The sequence below is a fragment of the Manihot esculenta genome, chromosome 14 (assembly GCF_001659605.2).
Source record: "Manihot esculenta cultivar AM560-2 chromosome 14, M.esculenta_v8, whole genome shotgun sequence".
Lineage (NCBI taxonomy): Eukaryota > Viridiplantae > Streptophyta > Magnoliopsida > Malpighiales > Euphorbiaceae > Manihot > Manihot esculenta.
Genome location: NC_035174.2, coordinates 5,050,633 through 5,073,851, shown reverse-complemented (window position 1 = coordinate 5,073,851; position 23,219 = coordinate 5,050,633). Strand labels below are relative to the sequence as shown.

Below are 23,219 nucleotides of genomic sequence, written 5' to 3'. Positions count from 1 at the left end.
GCATATTATTTTAAAATATAATAAAAATCGAAGTCAAATCTCACAAAGTAAATTAAATTAATTAATATATTAGAACTCGTAAATTTAATTCGATGTAAGTACATCAAATTTAACTTTAAAAAGTTTTGGATCTAATCCCAATCTCTTATCCCTTATCAAATAAAAAATTAACTAATGTATTAAGAATAAAACAGTGTTAAGAGTTGGATTATGTTGCTTAAGAGTTACAGGGACAAAATTATTAATAAAAATTAAAAGGCGTTAGATCCGATAATCCGCAGCGGCAGCTGGCAGGGACACAAGCCTCTTGAAATCTCATTTACCCCACCAAAAATGAAAAGAGAAGCATCCAATATGACCAACTAATCGATTGCCAGAAGAAACCCCCCTTTTAAGTGCTGGTGTCTACTTTAAGAGGCTGCTTCATCAACTAAGCTCATATCCTGAGATTTCAAGCAAGAGGAAAGATGGATGCAGAAGCCTTCAAGAGTTCCCTTGAATCCCCATTAATTTCAAACTCTGAAAATGGTATTGAGCCAGCCAAGAAATGCTATGAAAAAGCAGAGATAATTTCTGAACTGAAGAAGCAAATGAACTTGGCAGGGCCACTAGTGCTTGTCAGTTTCTTGCAATACAGTCTACAGATGATCTCCGTCATGTTTGTAGGCCATCTCGGAGAGCTCTCTCTTTCAAGTGCTTCAATGGCTACTTCATTTGCTGGAGTTACTGGTTTTGCTCTCATGGTAGCATCTTTATTCTCCTTATTGTAGGTGCATTTATTGATCGTAAAGAGTGTGTAGATATATATGATCATAAAGTAGCACATCCATTCCTTAGATTTTAGAAACTGGTTAATTTTCTCTAATAATTTTTTTGGCCTGTGATGATAGCTGGGAATGGGAAGTGCACTGGAGACATTCTGTGGGCAAGCCTATGGAGCACGACAGTTCCATATGCTTGGTGTGCACTTGCAAAGGGCTATGCTCGTTCTTGTACTTACAAGCATCCCTATATCATTTATTTGGGTTTTCACAGGCCAGATTTTCATAGGCCTCAATCAAGACCCACAAATTTCAATCCACTCGGGAATCTATGCACGGTGGTTGATCCCTGCCATTGTTCCATATGGCCTCCTTCAATGCCAGTCTAGATTCCTGCAAACACAGAACATTGTTTTGCCATTGGTGTTAAGTACTGGCATCACAAGTTTGGTCCATGTTCTCATTTGCTGGACTTTCATCTTTAGATTCGGCTTTGGCAACAAAGCGGCTGCCCTGTCTATTGCAATCTCTTACTGCATCAATGTGTTCATTTTAGCTATCTATATCAAGTTTTCTCCAACATGTAAACATACTTGGACAGGTTTCTCCAGGGCAGGAACCAAAGATCTACTTAGTTTTCTTAAATTAGGAATACCTTCAGCTCTCATGGTTTGGTGAGTCAATTCCACAACTTTGATTTTTCTTTTTCTTTCTTTTTTCTGTCATTATATATAATTTGTCTATTTCGGTATATCAGCTTGGAATTCTGGTCGTATGAGTTTTTAGTTATTATATCAGGCCTGCTTCCAAATCCGAAACTACAATTGTCAATGATGAGCATCAGGTTTGAACACATCATTGGCACGTAATTTTCTATTCACTTATGCACCTTTGACAACAAAAGAAAGTCTAAAAATTCAAAGATATTGCCATAATTTCCTATTCTCTAATATAGTAAATTCTGCAGCTTGAATACGAGTTCTGTGGTATTCAGAATCCCCTTTGGCCTTGGTAGTGCTGTGAGGTAATATACACAAGGACATATTAATCCTAACCCGATTATAGCAGCAATGTTTGGATTTTTGCCGATTATGGGCCGGTATAGCATAACTGTTTTGATAAATTATGATTGCCTTCAATTTCCTGTTTCGTTTACTTTTCTTGCTTAAAGCACAAGAGTTTCAAATGAGTTGGGCGCCGGGAGACCTGATGCTGCATGTTTAGCAGTACGGATTGTTATATTCTTGGCAGTTGCGGAGAGTTTGTCCCTCGGCTTAGCTCTAGTTGCAGCGAGGAACGTTTGGGGCTTCTTGTACACTAACGAAAAGGAAGTTGTAAGATATTTGGCGTCTGTATTGCCAGTGCTTGCATTATCCAACTTCATGGATGGGATGCAGGCTGTGCTCTCAGGTTCAACACTGGCATAACCATTTAGAAATTTCATATCTGAAATACAAATACATTACTATAGACCTTTTTTAAAACTCGATGTCTTTGCCAAAACCTAGGTACTGCAAGAGGCTGTGGGTGGCAAAAACTTGGTGCATGTATAAACTTAGGAGCTTATTACCTTGTCGGCCTACCTTCTGCTCTAGTGCTGACTTTTCTGTTCCACTTTGGAGGAATGGTAAGATTATTACTTCTTTAAGAGTATTGTTGTTCTTGGATTAATTTCTTTGAGGTTAATTGTTGCAGGGACTTTGGATGGGAATCACATGTGGTAGTTCTGTGCAAGCTCTTTTGCTTTTAGCCATCACCATGCACACTGATTGGGACCAGGAAGTACGTAAATGTCTTTCCTTTTAACGCCATCTTTAAGTTAACCACATGATTTTTTTTTTATCTAATTTTTTTTGTGATTCTCTTAGGCAAAGAAGGCCAGGGTTACAGTATATGGTTCCAGAATCCCAGGAGATGTGCCTGCTGAAGTAGTTTAATAATTAGTTACTACTGCTGCCTGGAGCGTTGGCCGTATGCAGCTGTGGTCATGATCAATGCAAAGTGAGCCCCACGCTCAAGCTCTAAAACATAATATCAAACTATTTATCTAAGCATTTGAGAAATTCAGTTTATGTTCCTGTCTGAAGCCCTTTTAATTTCTTAGAAAATTTTATTAAGAATTATAATATTCTTTTATATATATATATATTGATAATATATAAATATATAAATATTATTTTAATTAAAAATAGACCCACTTAAAAATACCTTAAAGAATATGCCAACACTTTTCACTAAAAAGTAATTTGACAAACGGGAAGGGCTTTTCTCCTTTTTTTTCTTCTCCAGCAGACCATGATGGGGTTTTCTCCCTCTCGAGGAGGGAGGCTCTCTCCCTCTCTATTTTTTTTCCAACTTCTTTTCCATTTTCTTCATTTATTTTATTTTTTTATATTTTTCACTTATCATTATTACTCTAATTCACGAATCTTACTTAAAAATTGAAAGGTATTTATCGGATACATTAAATAGATCCCTGATCTTTTTTTTTCTTTCTATTTTGCATATCACTCTTAAAATTAAATACGTAGAAACCATATAATGAATGCATAAGAAATTTCTCCATCATATATATATATATATATATATATTAAGAATTAAACATGAAATTTCATAAAAATTCAGTATTCGTAAGCTATTTTTTAAGTGCGGCTCTCTCGGATTACACTTAATATGGATCAAGCAGCTTCATTTATCTATACTAATTCGGTTCTCCGAAATTATTTTTTTCTTTTCATAATTTTTCATTTGCAGCGATTTGAACAATCTTATCAAAAGTCTACCATGCTTGTTTAATAATAACCAAATATGAAGCCAGAACAAAATGGAAAATAAAAAAAGGAAATAATAATTAAAATTTGATGGATAAGGAAGAGAGATTACCATAAATCCAAACTCTAATTCAACGTTCTTAACGCTTTTAATGCTCATTGATGTCGTCTACAGGGAGGGGTTGGTGGCAAGTCGATGTTGACTTAGGTGCTTGCCGAAGCACCAGGAAAAAACATTATTGAAATGGGAAAGGAGAAATTTCAGGGGGTCTCGTCTAGAAGGAAACTATCTTATCCAGCTACGCTTTACTGAAATTAATAAATATATTATTATTGTTATATTTATATTAAAATAATATTTTTTTTAAAAAAAATACTATATTAAATTACACTCAAATCAACATTCAGATAGTTTTAAATAGGATTGTAAAGATTTTAGTTTCATTGATATTTTTATAAATCATTTTTTATTTTAAGATTTTTAATTAGGAACTGAACCCAACAAATACTATTCTATAGTTTTAATAAAAAAAATGAAATAAAATTATCAAATTAAAAATACACACAAAGTTGAGGTATCTAATTCTTAGATGATGTTACGTTCGGCTAAGACTTTTCATATCCTGCCACCAATAGGATTAAATGTATTAAATGATAAATTAATTACAGAATGACATCAAAGTAGAAGAAGAATGCAGCTTTAATTTAAAATAGAAATATTTTTTCTGTTCATAATTTTTATTTATTTTATTTTATCACACATATTAAAAAATAATAGTTATTATGGTTAGAAATAATTTTTTATTAATTTTTATCTATTTTTAATATAAAATAAAAATATTAAATTTTATTAAATATTAAAAAATAATTTAAATTCTTATTTTAAAAAATAAAAAATAGTGATATTTTATAAAATAATTTTTTATTAATAAAACAAAATTTTAAAATTAAATTATTTATTATTAAAATAATAAAAATTAAATTATAAATTTTATTAAATTTTAATTAATATATTATAACTTACATGATATAATAAGATAACACTGTAATTTCAAGTATAGGAAAAATTCAATGCATAAATTAATATAATTATTAATTTTTTTAAAATTATTTTAATTTTATTACATAATAATCCTCTAAATTATGAGTTGTCATTAAAATAAAATTACGTGACAATAGTCTAATAAATCAATATGAGAATCTAATAAATCAATGCGCGGTGTCATCCGTGTGGAAGGGAAGATTTGTACACCGTTGCACCTGGTTCTCCATCAAAACTCGCCCCCTCCTGAAAAAGTCAAGTTTTCATATAAAGTTACCATTAATTCTATTTATCTAGTAGATCTCTGTTACATTTGTAATAGTAGAATTTCCGGTCGATTAGCCGGCGAAGATTCCTTATCAATTAGCTGGTCAATTCATTGTTGAATTTCCAAAAAATGTTATAATTACCTCCATTTTTTTATAGTATAAAAGTTAACGATTATAAAAACAAAGGGATACAATTCTTACACTACTACTCTTGAGTGCTAAGCAATTTTTTATGCCATATTTTCTAGTTTACTGATTTGAGCGTTGGAATGGCTGCCGTAGACACTAACCACCTCACATTTTCTTTTTTATACGAGTGACCAATCACAGCACAACTCTTTTTTTACTGCATTATTTGGTTTTATTACCGAGAAATTTATTGAATTCTCTCCGTTTATTTGGATTAAAACCGGTCTCTTATTCTCTTTCTCTTAACAAGAAATCTCTCTTTTCTCTTTCGAAATAGCTGACAATTCACGAGTTGCTGCTAAGGTTGTTACCAATAAGGACGCTATCATTTCTTTCATTCCTGGCAGTGAATAAAACACATCCTCTATGGTCAACCAAGCAGATCTCAATAATCTGAACAATGAGCAAATGCTCCAATACATCCAAAGATTGCAGGCTACTCTTAAGCAATACAAAGTTTCGGAGAGGTCTTCTTCATGGCTCCTAGGATAAGGGAGGAAGCATCCATTGATATTCGAAGGATCCGGATAGAAGTGATTAAAAAGCAAACCCAAAAGGCAGAAATTCGAAGAAATGAAAAAAGTCGTAGGAGCTACCTAGTGTCCCGAGAAAGAGGCGACCGAGGTAAGTATAAGAATTACACTCTACTAAATGACTCATAGACACATATTTTAATATGGATTAAAAAGAAATGACAAGAAAGTCAAATGATCTCCTAATCTCAACCCTAAAAAAGTTGAAAGGCGAAATAAGACAAAGTACTATCATTCTCACGAAAACCACGGACATACAATGAACGAATACCGGTAGCTAAAAGACGAGATCGATAGGTTAATGAGAGACGGCATACTTTAAAAATTTGCTAGAAAGAATAGAGAAAAAATGAGGTTTGAATCCGAAGTAACAATTTCTAAAACCATTTGTCAGGGGTTATTCATGTAATTACAAGAGGACCGGGTGGCAATAAGGATCTACAAAAGCAAACGTCATAGATATTTAGCTTCTGATCAAACTCTGAGATTTGAAATTGATCAAATTAGATGATCGAGTCTTTTATTTTGTTCTTGAAAGAATATTTGTGATTTATTGAAATGTTATAAAACTATGATGCATCCTTCAAACTTTTTTTGATATGGAAATAAAAAATGTTGGATGGATGAAAGCATGGAGACAAGAACAAAGGCCATAAGGCGGAAATCCGCCAAGCATATGACCAAATAGTAGTTCCGATAAACAAGAGTTTCAAGGCTGCAAGGCGGGAATTCGCCAGTCACATGATCGAGTGTTAGTCCTGATAAACAACAATTTCAAGGCCACTAGGCGGGAATCCACTAGGCATATGACTGGGTGTTAGTCCCGATAAACAAAAGTTTCATGGCCATAAGGCGGAAATCCACCATGCACATATTTGGGTGTTAGTCCCATAATAAAAATATCCGAAGCATTTCATACTGAGGCCGCAAGGCGGAAATCTGTCAGGCAAATGACCAGGTGTTAGTTCTAATAAACTAGAGTTTTAAGGGTACAAGACAAAAATTCGTCAGGCACATAACCAGGTGTTAGTCCCGATAAACAACTAGAGTTTTAAGAGTATAAGGTGAGAATCCGCCAAGCACATGACTGGGTGTTAGTCCCAATAAATAAAAATTTTAAGACCACAATGCGGAAATTCGCTAGGTACATGACCGAGTATTAGTCCTGATAAACAAAAATTATAAGACCATAAGACGGAAATCCGTCAGACACATGATCGCGTATTACTCCCAATAAACAAAAGTTTCAAAGTCATAAGGTGAGAATTTGCCCGGCATATTTTCGAGTATTAGTCCCACAATAAGAATTTCCATAAGCAACTGTTTCAAAGTTACAAGAAGGGAATCTGCCAGACACATGACTGAATATTATTCCCGATAAGGCATATGACCGGGTGATTGTCCTGCTAATTAAATCATTCAAGGCATTTTTTATGCCAAGCCTCAATATGTATATTTGCCAAGGTTGAGGATCAGGTGTTAATCCATTAATAAAATTGACCAAGTTATTTATGTTTAATTTGGCCATTGATTAGCGAAAATACTAGATGAGAGTTCTGATTATGATTGAGTACCAATCCTAGTATACTTGACGAAAATAAGGTAACTATCATTTATGCCCGAGCGAGGCAGTGTAAGCCTAAAGAGCCAATCCAGATATGTCACGTGTCCAATATCATGAAGACAATTATAAACTTTAAATTTGAAGAATCGAAAATCAGCGGAGGGACCTCTTATGTTACATAACAATCGCCCAAAGTAAATTATGAGCTGTCACCATAAGATAGGGTTACGTGACAAGAGTTTAATAAACTAATATGTGGTCCCCCTCGTGGAAGAGAAGACCTGGACACAGTTGCACCTGATTTTTCATTAAAACTCATCTCGCTCTGAAAATGTCGAGTCTTCACATAAAGTTACTGGTACCTTCATTTATCCAGCAGATTCCTATTACACTTGTAATCGCAGAATTTCCTGCCAATTAGCCAGCGAAGATCCCTTATCATATAGCCAATCACATCATTACCGAATTTTCAAAAAAATACTATAATTAACTTTATTTTTTTATAGTATAAAAGTTAACGGTCATAAAAATAAAAGGACGTAATTCTTACACAATCATTCTTAAATTCTAAGTAATTCTTTACACTATATTCTCTAAATTATTGACTTAAACGGCATATCTCACCTTTTTTTTTTTTTTTCAGAATGATCAATCATAATACTCCCTTTCAATTGCATTAGTTTGTTTTAGTATTTATAACACTCTCGCTTATAAAATCACCCATAAAATATCATATTGTTTTGCGGTTATATATATATATATAGATGGTGCTATTTATAAAAAAATATATTAATAATTTTTTATTAATTAAATATGTAAATATTTTTAATACTGGAAAAAAGTTTTTCAATCTTTCATTGATAAACTGAGATGACATATGGCTTAATTTATAAGATTGATTTATATTTGATGTTTATAAGTTATTTGAAATTTATAAGTTTTAAAATTTGTAAATAATTATGTATTTATATTAAAATATTTATAAATAGTTAACAACTAGTTATTAATAAATAATATTTTTTTAAATTATAAACTTATATAATATTGTAAATAAATAAATTTTTATAATTTATAAATTAATTCACCCTATAAATAAATATAGTAAGTTCGCTTTTGGAAAAAAAAAAGTGACGACTTAAACGAAGTTTCAGTTTCACGTAGGCGATACACAACTTCTTAGTATGAGTGTGTCCCCACACAATCTAATGATGACGATAAAAGGTGATAATAATCGATTTCTTAACGAAGGAGGTTAGCTATACACGTGGATTCTATGAATTTGGAGTACATGTAGATTTTATGAATTTATAGTGAATTTGAGAGATTAAAAGAAGTCAAATTCATTAAATTTAAATTCAAAATAAAATAAGAAGCAATTGAAAAATTCAATGATAAAATTTATAATTACAAATCCATTAAATCCATATAAATATATTTATGAAAAGATTGATTTGTCAAATGAAATTTTAAAAATATTAATTTGCAGCTGGCGAAAATCTACCTTATAAGGTGTTAGAAAATAATTAATACTTAGTGATGGTGGCAATACAAGTCGTCTGAAACATGATTGATGGCAGCAATAATTGGATGATTATTTCACAGTGAAAATAAGGGATGAACTGAGAAAATCAAATAGGAGGAAGAGATGAAGAAGAAATGTGAATGGATCAAGAACTGAAATGTGTAAATTAGAAAAGAGATAATTTCATTTGTGCACATGAAGTTTTTCAATTGAAAAAAATGAAAAAGAGAGAAATTAGATATGAGAGAATATTATTGGATTAAAATATATTTTTTTTAATAAATTGACTAATAAATTTTTAAATAGAAAGAATTTTAATTTGAACAAATTATAAATTTAAAAATTTAATTTTAAAATTATAAATATAAATTTATTAATTACCCTAAAATATACTTTACCAGGTTTCTTATCCAGCAAGCCAATTGATAAACTGTAACTATAAATATAAATATAAATCCACAGTCCACCCTCCTCGTAACCCTCCAAGCGAAGTTTCACTACTCGTTTTCACGCCAAAAGCGGCTTACCGGTACGCTTTGATTTTGGTTGGAGAATTAGGCTTCTTCGTAACCAGACTCTCTGCGATCCCATTGTTATCTTTTGGACTCTTCATCTCTATCTCCTTTTATCAAAGACTGCTAGTTACATTAGACTTGGGTTTTGTTTCTCTTTGATTTTGCGTGGCTCACTGGAACGCGCTCTACTAGCAATGGACTCTACTCTGGTGATCAAGGTCCCTTCTTTTTTTCTTTTAATTCAATTAATCTTTTTCTGGTGTATTATTTTATTGTTAGTGTTCTTTTCGTGTTCTATTCTGAAGAAGGAATTAGTATTGAGTTGTGTTTTAATCATCTGGGATCATTGCTTGGTGTTTCCCTTCTTTGTTGTCGTTATATTATTTTCTCATTTATTTAGCTGAATGGCTTCGGCGAGGTTCGTATTTGAATTGCTCATTTGATTATGGGCGTGTATCTTGATTCGGGAAAATCCCTCTTAAATCTGAGCTTGTAGGGTGTTATTGGACCTCATAATATAAGGTAGTAGCGAAGAGGCCTGTGGAAATTGAAGAAATTTCTAGTTATGTTCTTTTAACAGGTGCTGTTGCCACTCTTTCTGCAGTACCTTATTGTAGCAACACCATTGTGCTTTGAAAAAAAATAGTCAATATTATCGGGGATCAGTTTTCAATACATAGTTTTGCTAAAGCTCCTGTGTCGGAGCTTGATATTTAGACAAGCGTCTGTACTTCAAAACGAGAGGAGACTTCAGCAGGGTGCTTAATTAAACGACATCTCTAGCACTTTTAGGCCAAGCTAGATACTCCTGTTGTAGATAATATTTATTTTGAATAGTACCAATGTTATTGTATGAAGTTCCCCACTTCATATCTCACCCATGCTTAAGCTTAAGAGTAACATGGAGAGTGTATTGCCTTATTGGACAATTGTAGTGTGCATAGATATAATGCAATTTTCAAGGGCTGTGGAAAATGCATAAGGCTATGTAATTATGTATTGCTGAGTGACGGGATGCTATGTTTCCATTTTAATGTATTTCTTCAACATGTTAGTTCGCTGTACACTTGATATAAATTCAATTTTTTCCCACACAAACTGGATGATGTGATCTTCATGGCTTTTCCCCCTTTTATTTGCTTCAGGTTAAGTATGGTGATACACTTAGGCGTTTCAATGCTTATGTTAATGAGAGTGGACAACTTGATCTTGACATGAGTGGACTAAGGGCAAAAATCCTTGGTCTGTTTGATTTCCCTCTTAGTTCTGATCTTACTCTGACTTATGTTGATGAAGATGGTGATGTTGTGACACTTGTTGATGATGATGATCTGCTTGATGTGATGAAACAAAACCTGAAAATTTTGAGGGTTAATGTACAGCTCAACAATGAAAAATTTAGTAAATCCTATGCCAAATCCAGTGGTAGTTCAACCCCCATGAGATCTCCTCGAGTCCAGGATCCATTGCCAAACATCAACCTGAATGCTGCTGATGTGCTTAAATCTTTTCCAGAGCCATTTCGTGAGTCTCTTTCAAAGATATCCCTTGGCTTGACTGACTTGACATCAAAAGTTGCTGCTCCCAGTCCTGTGATTTCTGAGGTTCTTGACTGCTTGTTGAAAATGGCAAAAGCCTCCTTGAATCCTTCTCAGCAGTCTCAAGTTGGTGCAAGTTCAAGCACCCAAACAGAAGCTACAGAACACCCAATGGCTTTGGAAGTGCCTACTGAGACAAATGCTACCAGTGATGAACCTAGCCGGAAGGTGAGGGTTGCAGATGTGGTTAGAGGTGTAGGTGTACCTGTCAAACCTGTACCTGCTTCTGTTGATTTGAATCTGGATCCTTGTGATTCTAATCCATCTGGATGCACAAATGTTATCTCTGCCTCAACTCCTCGTGTTGTTGATGGGAAAGCAACTAAGGAAAAAAATGATGGTCAGCCAAGTGAGTGGCCTTCCGGTATTGGAGCGTCCTCTAGCTCTACTGATTCAGCAAGGCCTCTTGGTAATGAATGTCCAGTTGGTTGGATGCATGCAGTAAATCACTCATCTAGTAATTCTTTTATGCTGCCTCGAATTATTTCATCTAGGAGGAGAAATGGTCGGAATGGTGCCATGGTTGGCATGTTTCACAGAGGTGTTCAATGTGATGGTTGTGGGGTTCATCCAATTACTGGACCTCGTTACAAGTCTAAAGTGTAAGGAAAATATCTAAAAGTTTGGTGTTCTGCTTGTAAGATAACAAATGTAGATTTGATCCCATTTTTCTTTTCCATTCATGCAGAAGAGAGGATTATGATCTCTGCAGCATCTGCTTTGCAGAAATGGGTAATGAAGCTGATTACATCAAGATGGATAGGCCAGTGTTTAATCGACATCCACGGGCAGTCAAGGGGTTACGTTATCCTGTAAAGACTTCTCATCTTTACTAACTTATATGGCTAATGTAATCAGTTGCTTGAATTTTTCTAAATTGTTTTTAATTTTCCCTTTTGTCTCTAAAGGCACAGAAGCTTGGTCCTCCACTGTTATCAACTGTCATAAAACATTGTGGAATAAAACCAGGTCCAGTTCAAGCTAAGCTGGACAGTCGCTTTATTTTGGATGTAAACGTGTTGGATGGTACAATGATGGCTCCATCCACTCCTTTTACCAAGATTTGGCGGCTTCGCAATAGTGGTAGTGTTGTGTGGCCTAAGGGAACACGTCTTGTGTGGATTGGGGGAGACAGATTTAGCCATGCAGATTCTGCTGAGTTGGAGGTAGCATCTTCAGTTGCTTGCTATATTTTTTCCCCTAATTTATTTTACTTTATTATTTTTGAAATTTATTTTATATGACTTCATTTAGTGGTTTCATGAATTCCTGCCAGATTCCTGCGGATGGTGTGCCTGTGGATGGGGAACTTGACATTGCAGTTGATTTTACTTCTCCCAAGTTACCTGGTCGATATATTTCATATTGGAGGATGGTATCCCCATCAGGACTAAAATTTGGGCAACGTGTCTGGGTTCTTATTCAGGTAATTTCAATTTTTACTGTTCCCTTCTAACTTTCAGGATGTATATATAATATATAATTTGCTTTATTTGTTATTTCAGGTTGATGCTTCCATTAAAGACTCAGTTAGGGATGGAGTTGAAGGTTTGAACTTGAATTTGCCCCCTGACTGCAGTGGCTCCAAATTCCATCAAATTATTGACGTGAATCTGCAGCCTGCAATGGATAGTGGTTTTCAGGGTCCTTGCAATTCCTCAGTTTCAGTGCCCATGGTTGACGTTGAGCAGCCTATGAAGGACCAGGAGATGAATTTTCCTATAAATGATATATTGTTGGTTGGTGATGGTGTTTCTACTCCAACTCCTAATCAGGCCTCCTCTTCTGTGTCATATCCTATAATAGACTTTTCTGAAGCAGCCCCTGCTGTTCCCTCTGAAGTCTTTCCTGCTATGGATATCCCAACTTCATCTGAGGACGTCATTGTAAAAGACGCTGTTGAGAAGTCTCTTCTTAAAGAACTCGAGGAGATGGGCTTTAAGCAGATTGATTTGAATAAGGAGATCTTGAGGATGAATGAGTACAACTTGGAGCAGTCAGTGGATGATCTCTGTGGCGTCTCTGATTGGGATCCAATTCTTGAGGAGTTGCAGGAGATGGTAGGTTTGCCAAGGAGGACGTTTGAATCCTTATTTTTTTTATGATTTCAGGAGCCACTATTGCTCTGTTAATCTGTTTTCTAAATGCATAATGGTTAAATCTTTTAAAGAAGCTTGTACTGGAGCATAGGCTTATAGTTTCTGATATGTGTGTGGGTGCAGGGTTTTCCTGACAAAGAAATGAACAGGAAGCTGCTGAAGAAGAACAATGGAAGTATCAAGCGTGTCGTGATGGATCTTCTTACTGGGGAGAAGGCTTAATGAGATGCTTCTAATCCCTGCGTAGATAGTCTAATAGATGTGAAAAATAAATTGTAGTGATAAATATATGTGGATGTGAAGTGTTATAGCTTTTTCATTTGGAATCTCTAAGAATTTCTGGGGCTGGCTGAATAATTTAATATTATATGAAGATTGTGGATAAATATGTTTAGAACTACTTAATTTGTTCTCATTAGATAATATTCTCATCTTTGTTGTTGTTTATTGTAATTATTTATCTCCTTCATTTGGCTATTGAATTTGAGAACTTGCAGGTTCACCTTTTGAAGAAGTATTAGTAGAAGTAAGATTCATTCTTTGTGTCGTGCGCGTAGATTTGCTGTAATCGTGCTTCGACCCATTTGTTGTTTCTCTTGTAACAGTAATTTAGTGTGTAATTGGATTCAGTAGGTGAAGTGAAGGATTAGAATTTAGAAGCTCGGTCTTATGCTTTTCTGGTTTGGCCGTGGGCTTAGTCCTGACTGTGATAGATTAGGGGATTTTTACCAATTCAGAGTTGGAAAAAATAATTGTCAATTTGAGATTCATTGAAAAATATTTATAAAACCGTTAAGCGTCGTCAGTATCTGGTGATTTTTAAAAAAGTACTAAATTGTTGTTTTTTAAATAATGGCCTGGCATAATGTGAGAGCTATTAAGTCATTGTTTAAGTGGCGCGTGATCTTAATTTCTTTTATTTTTTAATTATTAATATAATATATTTATATTATATTAATTTACTAATTTTATTTATATTATATTTTTTATGATAATAAATTTTTTATAAGATATTTTATTAATTTTAATATATTATTATAATTAAATAATATCAATTATAAATTTATTTACTAGTTTTATAAGAGTTTTATAAAAAATATAATAAAAAATTATATAAAGAATATTTAAAATTATAATATTATTATATTATTAAATATGTACAAAATTATTAAATTAAATTACTAATTAAAAAATAGATAAATAAACAAATATAAACATTTAAAATTATAAAATTAAATTTATATTTTATTAGATTAGTTTTATACTGTACAAATTTAATAGTAAAATAATATTAATTTTATAATACTAAAATTATATAATATTATTAATATTTTAATTTTAATATTAATAATAAAATATATTAAATATATTAATATTTAAAATTATAAAATAATATTATATTATTAAATAGTGTCAATTTATATATATTTAATAGCAGCATAATATTATAATTTTAAATATCTTTTATATCATTAATTTTTATATATTAAAAATAATAAAATATATAAAATATAATAATTATATATCAGTAAATTTATAATTACTTGTTATAATAATAGATTAAAAATATTACTCATATAATTATTATTAATTAAATTAATAATTATTTTTAAAATTATAAAATAATATTATTATGTGATTAAATGTATATTAAATTATTAATATTATTTCATCATAATATTATTATATTAATATATTAAAAATAATAAAATATTATAAAAAAATAATTAAAAAATTTTTATCACTAAATAAATATATACAATATCATAAAACTGTTTTTATATATCTAATTATAATATAATATTAATTTTATAACATTAAAATTATATATTATTAGTAATTTTTTATTTAAATATTAATAATAAAATATAGTAAATATTGATATGTTAAAAATTATAAAAAATATTATTATCATAAAAATATAATATAAATAATATTATTAAATTAATATAATATAAAATATTATTATAATATATTAATAATTAAAAAAAAACAAACACAGTGGCGCCAGGCCACAATTGGAGACGTAAATATTTTCTGATGCGCTTGTGGCGTCAAATCCCAATTTTTTGTAAACATATTCTCTCTGAATTTAAATTGATAAAATTTCTTTTCTTGAACCCTAAATTAATCAAAACCCTAGATTAGGAGCCCATACTAGAAGCAAGCTGAAAAATGGAGCAAGACTGAGCTATTATTTGATGAATTGTTAAAAATCTATTTTAATAGTGAAATACATGGGACTTGAGGGATTGCCTTTTACTCTCTGCGTGTGTATGTAGGGTTTCCAAGTAGCTTAACTATAATGCCACACTAGAACAGGAGCACGCAGAGTTGAAGGGAAAGCACCTTCAGATGTTCAAATGGAGAGAAGATGATATTAGAGTTTTGAGGTGCGGGAAAATGAGCAGAGAGCTTTTATTCGGTGAAAGCGAAAAGCAAGCAATAGATACAGAGGTGGTCCTGTCCAGGCATCTCTCCTCCTATTCAGTGGGGCTGTGTCCCCATGTTTTTGACAATTATCAGTTTCCATGTGCTCTCTATTAGTTTTATGGCTCCCACTTTCTTTATTATAATATCTCCTCTTCTTTTAATCTATTACTTTATTGGACACACACTCAATCTCTTCCATGATTTTGTCTGTAGATCCAGACTGAAGCTCTGTGCCACAGTTTTTAAAAATACTACATATCCCATCTATACTCTTTTCCCCTTTCGGGGGGAGATTCTTCTCTCCTCCTCATCAATTTCAAAGGAAACCTCTTTGAACTTTGAGCTTTCTTTGCTCTTTGGTTTTCTCCTTCTCTCTCTCTCTCTCTCTCTCTGCGTCGCACATGTGGGTTCTTTTATTTCTGCCTTGGAGGGCATGTCAACAATAAATCTCTGATTTTTTATCTCTGGGCCTCAATCTTGAGATGAGGTTTATTATCAGAACACATCACAGAGCATGTCTTGGTTGCTTCTCTGTTCCATTGTCAGCTTATCCATTTAACGACTGTGAACGAGCTTTTCAATGCTTTCCTGTTTGAGGTCTTCTATGTCATTCTAAATATAGAGAAGTCAAGTTATAGATGTTGAATTCTTTCCTCAGTTAGAAACATGGAATCTGGGAGTGGATTTTACTCAGATAATGAGTTCAAATTGGATGCTAAATGGCTCATTGATCCCAAACAGCTCTTTGTTGGGCCAAAAATTGGAGAGGGTGCTCATGCCAAAGTATTCGAGGGCAAGTAAGTTTGCAAATCTTTTGAAATTATGACTTTTGTTCTTCAACTATGTGGCCATAGAAATGCAAATTTACATCTTGATTTCTTGGCAACTACTTGTATTTATTTACATCTGGATGAATGATTAACCTGCCAGGGAAATGCAATTGAGCAAAGAGCTGGGTGAGCTCTTCCAGAGATTCAGGGCTTTTTCATTCTTTGCATTGATAGTTTGGTGAATGGTTTTGTTTCGATCAACTAAATTAACTTGCTTGGATTCCCTTCAGATATAAAAACCAGACTGTTGCCATTAAAATTCTTCATAGAGGGGAAACTCCAGAGGAGATCACAAAGAGAGAAGCACGATTTGCAAGAGAAGTTGCAATGTTATCAAGGGTTCAACATAAGAATTTGGTGAAGGTTGGATTTGATTTAAGACTCTTTGATCATACAAATGGCAAAAGATCCAATTGCTAAACTTATATAACAACTCGTGTGCTAACGTAAATGTTGAAACCTTGTGTCTCGGCAGTTTATAGGTGCCTGCAAGGACCCTGTAATGGTCATAGTTACTGAGCTTTTATTGGGAGGGACACTGAGGAAGTACTTGCTGAACATGAGACCAAGGTGCTTAGACACGCGAGTTGCCATTGGTTTTGCACTTGACATCACTCGTGCTATGGAATGCTTGCACTCCCATGGGATCATTCACCGTGATCTGAAACCTGGTAATATTTTCGTTTCTATTCTCCCATGTTTGTGCTTTAAGTTACTATTTCGAGTCTGCTCATAGCTTCTCAATGTTATTAGATTGGATGGCTTGAGGTTGTGAGTTGCGAATGAATCATAATGCTCGCAATAACCCATTGATGTGATTTGTTATATCTTCCATCTTCTAGTTGTCATTTAATGTGTGCTTAGTGATCTGTTAGTTCTTACTGCCAGAGGAGATTAGTTTGTTGCTCATATTGGCCTTTCTTCCTATGTATTTATTTATTTTTGCAGAGAACTTGCTCTTGACCGCAGATAAAAAGACTGTCAAACTAGCAGATTTTGGGCTAGCAAGAGAAGAGACATTAACAGAGATGATGACAGCTGAAACAGGAACATATCGTTGGATGGCACCTGAGGTACTTCATTAATGGAATGCATAGTTTAAGTTTCTTTCTCTAGATACACTTTCAAGTATCACTAGTTTCATTACATGATGACAGTTGTACAGCACTGTTACATTAAGGCAAGGAGACAAGAAACACTATAACCACAAAGTGGATGCATATAGCTTTGCAATTGTGTTGTGGGAGCTCTTACACAACAGATTGCCATTTGAAGGCATGTCAAATCTCCAGGCAGCATATGCGGCAGCTTTCAAAGTAACTATCAACTTCATTCCTTTTTATTTTGTCAAAGCAATGGTTCTTTTCGAGAGCTGTTAAAAAATTAACTCATACGGAATTCTGCTGTTGCAGAATGTGAGGCCTAGTGCTGAAAACCTCCCCGAGGATTTGGCTGTCATTCTAACTTCATGCTGGAAGGAGGACCCAAATTCACGGCCTAATTTTAGCCAAATAATCCAAATGCTCTTTAACTATCTTGCTATTATTGCTCCTTCTGAACCAGCTATTCCTCCTCGAATTTTCACTTCTGAGAACGCCATCTTGCCACCAGAATCTCCTGGTACAAGCTCTTTAATGGCAGTACGAGACGACTGTGGGGATACTCCCAAAGCAAAGATGGAAAACCAGCCAAAAGGTTTCTTCTTCTGCTTCAACCAGTGTTATTAATCCTCAGCAGCAACAGAAATGACTAAAACCTTTGTCCATCCTTGGGGCTAAAAGTGGTTGGAGAAGTTCGGTAGACAATAGGCACTAGTCTCTGAAGTACATTTTGATAACATAATAAATAGTTAAATTAATAAATTTACATTTTTTATAGTTAGCAGAGATATTGCAATGAACTTGTCTGCTGATGCTGCTGAATTTAGTCACTTGTTAGGATCACAATGCTGGGAGAGTAACTTTGTCACCCATTAGAAGCTTGGGAGATGGGTTCATTCTATGTCTGACTAAAAATTCAAGAGAAAGGAAACCAACTCCAAATTTTGTAAGACAAATAGGGAAAGAAATAAACAGAGGAGCTCAATTCGAGTTCCTTGTAAGAATAAGAGGGGCGAATATGTATCCCTGGTTGTAAATGGTCTTTCATTTTGTTCTTAAAGATGTGCCAGTAGTGAAGAGAATTTAAGATTTGGGATTGCTTGCCTGTTGCTTTATCTGAAGGTTACCTTTGTTTCCTTAAACATATCTTTATCCTGGTTCTTACGTCACGTCGAATTTGTCAGATCCGCTAGACTATTTCCAGAAGTCCAAGAATGCAACAAACGGAAGTCAATGGAGTTGTGTTTTATATGGAGGCTTGGCTGCTGGTGGATGAAAATTATCGAATTTCCATTCTTTTGTTCTTTCTCAATCGAGTATATAAGATAAATGGGAAATAATAAAAATAATTAAATTTTAATTTTCACGCATTCACACAATTTTTCAAATTATACATATTTTAAAAAATAATTTTAAAATTAAATCATGCATATTTTAAAAAATAACATATTTTAAAAAATAATTTTAAAATTATACAGAATTCAAAAATATTTTTAAATTCTGTATATAAATGCTAATTCGACATCCATTGTGTCAAACAAAAGCAAGCTGATCAAGTTGATTGTACTACGGAAGCACCGAACAAGCTGATTGTGTCACGGAATTAGATAATCTAATCCCGTGAAAAATTCTTCGGCACTTAATTTAATATTTTTAAAATAAAGAGTAATTAAAAAATAAAATGTAATAATTTTTTTTATAAATTTAATAATTTTATTTTTTAATTTTTTTTTAAATATATATTAAAATTTAATATTTTTAAAATAACGAGTAATTAAAAAAATAAAATATAATAATTTTTTTATAAATTTAATAATTTTATTTTTGAAAATATTTAATCCGTCTTATTTATTTATTATTTTAAAATTATTATTTATTTTTTTATATTATAATAAAAATAAATTATTTATTATTAATTTTATTTTATATTTAAGTTTTTGTAAATTTTTTTAAATATATATTAAATTTTAATATTTAAAAAATAATAAATAATTTTAAAATAATAAATAAATAAGAGGGATTAAATAATTTAAAAAATTAAATTTTTAAATTTTTTAAAAAATTATTACATTTTATTTTTTTAATTACTCTTTATTTTAAAAATATTAAATTTTAACAGTCTACTTGTTCGGCACTCATGTAAACGCAGTTCGACACCATGGGCGTGGCGCTCACCAGACATCATCCAGTCCTGCGAGCATCCAGGCATCCGTGTACTCCCTTGTCCCATGCAGGCCTGTTGAGTGTTCGGGTGTTTTATCCAGTATTCAGATTTTTCTTGTATGCGGTCCTCACAATACTCGGCAGGTAGTCCCGCTAAAGTCCAACTAGGCAACGGTAAGAGAATTTTAAGGGAATAGCGGAAATAGAATTTCGTGGACAAATGCTCTCATAAACGACATTATTTTATGCGAGCAACACCGAAATAGCGAATAGCGGTAAGAGAATTCGAAGCAGCAGCGAACGACAGCGTATTGACGGCAAAGAGGAAAATAGGAAAATAGAAAATGGGCTTAAATGCGTAGACACATCCTTTTGAAAAATGGCTTTCGTGAGGAAAGGATATAAAGTCAATAATGACAAGTGGAGAAAAGACATTTAAACCGGATAAAAGGATGGCGTTCATGGCCGCATAAATGGGCAGTTTAAAATTTTCAGAGACACATGCAGCATGCAATAAATACTCTCGCTGAAAAGACTTTAAAACCACATGAGAATAGCATGTAACGGCAACAATTAAGGGCAAATTAGTATTTTAATAATATTCAAATCAACACTGTTATCAATTGGAGAAATGAGTTTTAATGTAATATATATATTACTTTGGTATTGCTGCACTTGCCGATCTTTGCACGCAGATTTTTGGTTCTTGTCATTGTTTCGTTTCATAAGACCAAATGCAATGAAATTGCAGCTTCCTTGCCATCTTCATCTGCATCAAATCTTTGCTTCTGCTGTGTTGGGTAAATATCTAGCGATCTGATTTTTTTTATCATATTTTCAGCGGCCTAATAAACTTCTTCGGCGGGTATGCATTCCTTCAGCCAAAAACTCGTGAATATCATCAGCGGATATGTTAAACTAATTGGGATCCCTAGTTTTCATCTGCCTGCATTTCATTAAAAAGATCAAGCGCCTCCTTGCTTGACTGTAACAAGGAACTGTGGCACTCCAGACAACAGATTCCTTGTCAAACAATCTTCGTGCTTCGCCCACTTCAACGCATTTCGCATGCATAGCAACAAGAGCCATAACTAAGTCAACATTTACATCAAGCCCATTTTCCCATGTGTTTTCGGCAATCCACTCTCCCAATTCTATTAGCCAATCTTCCACATGCTGCCAAAATACTAACGAAAGTACTCATCAACCCGATACCCTCATTTCATAGATTAACCCTACAGCAGCCTCATAATACCCACTCTTAACATCCCCTGAAAACGTCTATGCAAAGACATCTCTTTCGGACAATATCAAACATTCTAATGTTCAAGGCTTTGGAGGAAATTGCTTTATTGTGAAGGCCCTTATGATGTCGTTATAAGCTAAAGAATTGGGATCGTCGTTTATGTCGAAATGGACAGTGCGTAGTCCATGGTGGTAGCTGGGGAGGAGGACGGCGGCCGACTCGATAAGGTTCTCCGTTATTGTAGGATCGAGGATAGCGGCGAGTTTCGAGGAGGTGGGCAGGCACTTGGTTCTGGTCTTTGGTTGTTTTGGATTTGTTGGAACGTCAGGGTTTATGGGTTCCGTGGGAAAGGGGAAATGGAAATTTGGTGGAAACTGAGGAAGTGCACTAACCATTTTTCTGTGGCCATCTTCGTTTTGCCATTTTGGATGTTGACGGCCGTCCATATTAAAGGAAGGTAACATTATGGTAGCAGTTGACGGTTTTGCAAACAAAAAATTTTACATTTTAACATCTAATATGTAAATTGAGATTTTATTAGTATTTTTTATTTATTACAGTATCAGAAGTTTTTTTTTTTTTAAAAAAAAATTATAAGACAGATACTCAATTATGGAGCCACTAGATTATGAGTTGATGTAATTCTCATTCTTTTTTAAGATATTCGTGGGTGTTTTTTTTAAAGATATTCTTTGTGTTTAATATTTAAATTAAAAATATTAATTTTTATTATTTAATAATTATAATTTTATAGTTTTGTATATAATTGAATTAGTAGATATTGAAAAACTATTAGAATTTTTTTATATTTATATCATTTTATTTTTTATAAATTTAAATATTCATTCATACTATCATTTTATATTTGATGATTGCTGGATTTCTTCACCCCGGTATAAAGGTCAGGCCCATGAAAACAGTCCATGATCCGAAGGCTTCAATATTCCCCTCGAGAGCCAGGTCCAGCCCGCTCAGTCACAGGGCCGGACTCCGCCTAGACTCCTCAATCAAACCGGCCCAAACCTCTCGGCCCAGTAATCAGGCCCTCACCAGGCTCAACTTCAGCCCTACCATTCAACCCAGCCCGGAAAGGGGAAAATGACCAAGATGCCCCGCTGGTAGGTCCTTCCGCATGCGTATCAGAGGAGAATCATACGTATCAGAGGAGAATTAATGGCCGTTACGCATGGGACAGAGATCTGATTTCCTCGTACGTCCGTATCAACGTAGCAGGGACAGGTGGTCCAATGATACACGTTCTGTTAACACGTCACTAGCAGACAAAAGGAAACATATAAAAGGAGAAATACACTCCTCTAGTTCTAAGCTTTTCCACTTTTACAGAACCCATTGTAAAACCCTATTTTCTGGATTTCAGATCATCAAATGGCGCCGTCTGTGGGAAACGAAGGAGATCTTTTCATCACCGGAGTTTTCACTTTCAAAACCCACTGAGATCCACAAGGGCAAACCACCAAGAAAATAACCTTAACGTCATTCCAAATAATCTGAGCTCTGCCCAAGAGGGGCAACGGTTCTTATTTTTCAGTCCTACAACTCTAAACAACCAACCACCCATTCTTTTTAACCCCTCGCCGAGCTTGGCCGGGAATGTGCCCTCCACGAAAGAGATTTTACTATCACAAAAGTTTTCAGATCCACCCATTGAGATCCACATAAGGTACGAAAGTTTGAGCAGATAACCCAGCTGAAAAGAAAGGTTCATTGTGCTAAAGAATATTTTGATGGTCTTTCAGATAATTTATTTTAATATTTATTAGATTTTATTACGGCTGATTTTTCTTTGAAGTCTGGTGAATATTTTCTGTAAAAAAAAAAAAAAAAAGGGTGAGGAATATATGTATTGTTGAAATTCTGAGGTCCACTGTATATATATAAAAAAATATATATATAAAAAAAAAAAGAGAGAAGAAGAAGGTGAGAGAAAGAGAAGAGGAGTCCGTGAGAAAAAAGGAGGTCGGAGCCGTGTTTAGCAATACAGAAAGAAACTCAGCAAATCCGACGACCACAGCGATAGATTGCTCGTTGAGGTCGGATCCATGTTCGAAACTAGATTCGTGGTCGAGGTTGGAGTCGCATTTCAGGACAGATGGAAAGCATCGGGGCGACAGGGAGACAATACAAAAAAGAAAGCTTACACGAAAAAGAAAGCTGGAGATTTACAGTAACCCAGCTGAAAAGAAAGACCCAGCTGGTGTAAGAATATCTTGACAGTCTCTTAATCTTCATTTTCCTACCCTCGTTGTTTATTTTAACATTTATTGAATTTTATTACTACTAACTTTTTCTTTGAAGATCTGATGAGGTGATGAGGTGAAACTTCAGATTGAAGTGCTTGTCTCTGAGTGTAGATTTTAATCTTTTCTGTAAAAGGAAAAAAGAATGAGAAGTATATATATATTTGTTGAAGTTGTGAGATCGGCTGTAAAATCTCAGGTTAGCAAGTTAGAGAGAAAATTAATAAATGAAAAATAGACAAGTTCGGACTAACATTTCAGGTCGGACATAGCCATCCAACTCTATTGCAGAGCAACGCCCCTCAAGTATCAGAGCAACCTGGAGA

At 33.7% G+C, this 23,219-nt stretch overlaps 3 protein-coding genes across 4 annotated transcripts; all 3 read left to right on the top strand.

Moving 5' to 3' along the window:
* The first annotated feature begins 318 nt into the window (after window positions 1–318).
* Window positions 319–2,853, top strand: LOC110631346 (protein DETOXIFICATION 16). The gene is made up of 8 exons (XM_021779140.2): window positions 319–743; window positions 891–1,435; window positions 1,519–1,605; window positions 1,729–1,785; window positions 1,933–2,171; window positions 2,270–2,388; window positions 2,457–2,543; window positions 2,630–2,853. Exons 1-8 carry the CDS (start codon window positions 468–470, stop codon window positions 2,696–2,698), a joined length of 1,479 nt encoding a protein of 492 aa, XP_021634832.1. The 5' UTR covers window positions 319–467; the 3' UTR covers window positions 2,699–2,853.
* Window positions 2,854–9,110: 6,257 nt separating this feature from the next.
* On the top strand, window positions 9,111–13,263 carry LOC110599607 (protein JOKA2). Its single transcript, XM_021736067.2, has 7 exons — window positions 9,111–9,384; window positions 10,312–11,366; window positions 11,453–11,576; window positions 11,673–11,930; window positions 12,041–12,190; window positions 12,270–12,824; window positions 12,987–13,263. Exons 1-7 carry the CDS (start codon window positions 9,361–9,363, stop codon window positions 13,083–13,085), a joined length of 2,265 nt encoding a protein of 754 aa, XP_021591759.1. The 5' UTR covers window positions 9,111–9,360; the 3' UTR covers window positions 13,086–13,263.
* A 2,179-nt stretch (window positions 13,264–15,442) lies between these two features.
* LOC110630733 (serine/threonine-protein kinase STY13) lies at window positions 15,443–18,341 on the top strand. 2 transcript variants are annotated; one of them, XM_043950032.1, is made up of 7 exons: window positions 15,447–16,093; window positions 16,227–16,252; window positions 16,357–16,489; window positions 16,602–16,797; window positions 17,075–17,199; window positions 17,284–17,442; window positions 17,539–18,341. In XM_043950032.1, the coding sequence occupies exons 3-7, from the start codon at window positions 16,454–16,456 to the stop codon at window positions 17,851–17,853; spliced, it is 831 nt and encodes a 276-aa protein (XP_043805967.1). In that variant the 5' UTR covers window positions 15,447–16,093; window positions 16,227–16,252; window positions 16,357–16,453; the 3' UTR covers window positions 17,854–18,341. The 2 variants fall into 2 exon arrangements, with proteins under 2 accessions (XP_021633980.1, XP_043805967.1); XM_021778288.2 differs by lacking the exon at window positions 16,227–16,252 and having other exon boundaries at window positions 15,443–16,093.
* Window positions 18,342–23,219: the final 4,878 nt, after the last annotated feature.

What these genes read in the sequence shown, in the direction of transcription:
- LOC110631346 (XM_021779140.2), top strand. Translation starts at nt 468, where the DNA reads ATGGATGCAGAAGCCTTCAAGAGTTCCCTTGAATCCCCATTAATTTCA. An exon ending in TTACTGGTTTTGCTCTCATG is followed by an intron (nt 744 to 890) that starts GTAGCATCTTTA and finishes CTGTGATGATAG; the next exon opens with CTGGGAATGGGAAGTGCACT. An exon ending in TTGTCAATGATGAGCATCAG is followed by an intron (nt 1,606 to 1,728) that starts GTTTGAACACAT and finishes TAAATTCTGCAG; the next exon opens with CTTGAATACGAGTTCTGTGG.
- LOC110599607 (XM_021736067.2), top strand. Translation starts at nt 9,361, where the DNA reads ATGGACTCTACTCTGGTGATCAAG. An exon ending in ACTCTACTCTGGTGATCAAG is followed by an intron (nt 9,385 to 10,311) that starts GTCCCTTCTTTT and finishes TATTTGCTTCAG; the next exon opens with GTTAAGTATGGTGATACACT. An exon ending in TCAAGGGGTTACGTTATCCT is followed by an intron (nt 11,577 to 11,672) that starts GTAAAGACTTCT and finishes TTGTCTCTAAAG; the next exon opens with GCACAGAAGCTTGGTCCTCC.
- LOC110630733 (XM_021778288.2), top strand. Translation starts at nt 15,963, where the DNA reads ATGGAATCTGGGAGTGGATTTTACTCAGATAATGAGTTCAAATTGGAT. An exon ending in TCACCGTGATCTGAAACCTG is followed by an intron (nt 16,798 to 17,074) that starts GTAATATTTTCG and finishes TTATTTTTGCAG; the next exon opens with AGAACTTGCTCTTGACCGCA. An exon ending in ATCGTTGGATGGCACCTGAG is followed by an intron (nt 17,200 to 17,283) that starts GTACTTCATTAA and finishes ACATGATGACAG; the next exon opens with TTGTACAGCACTGTTACATT.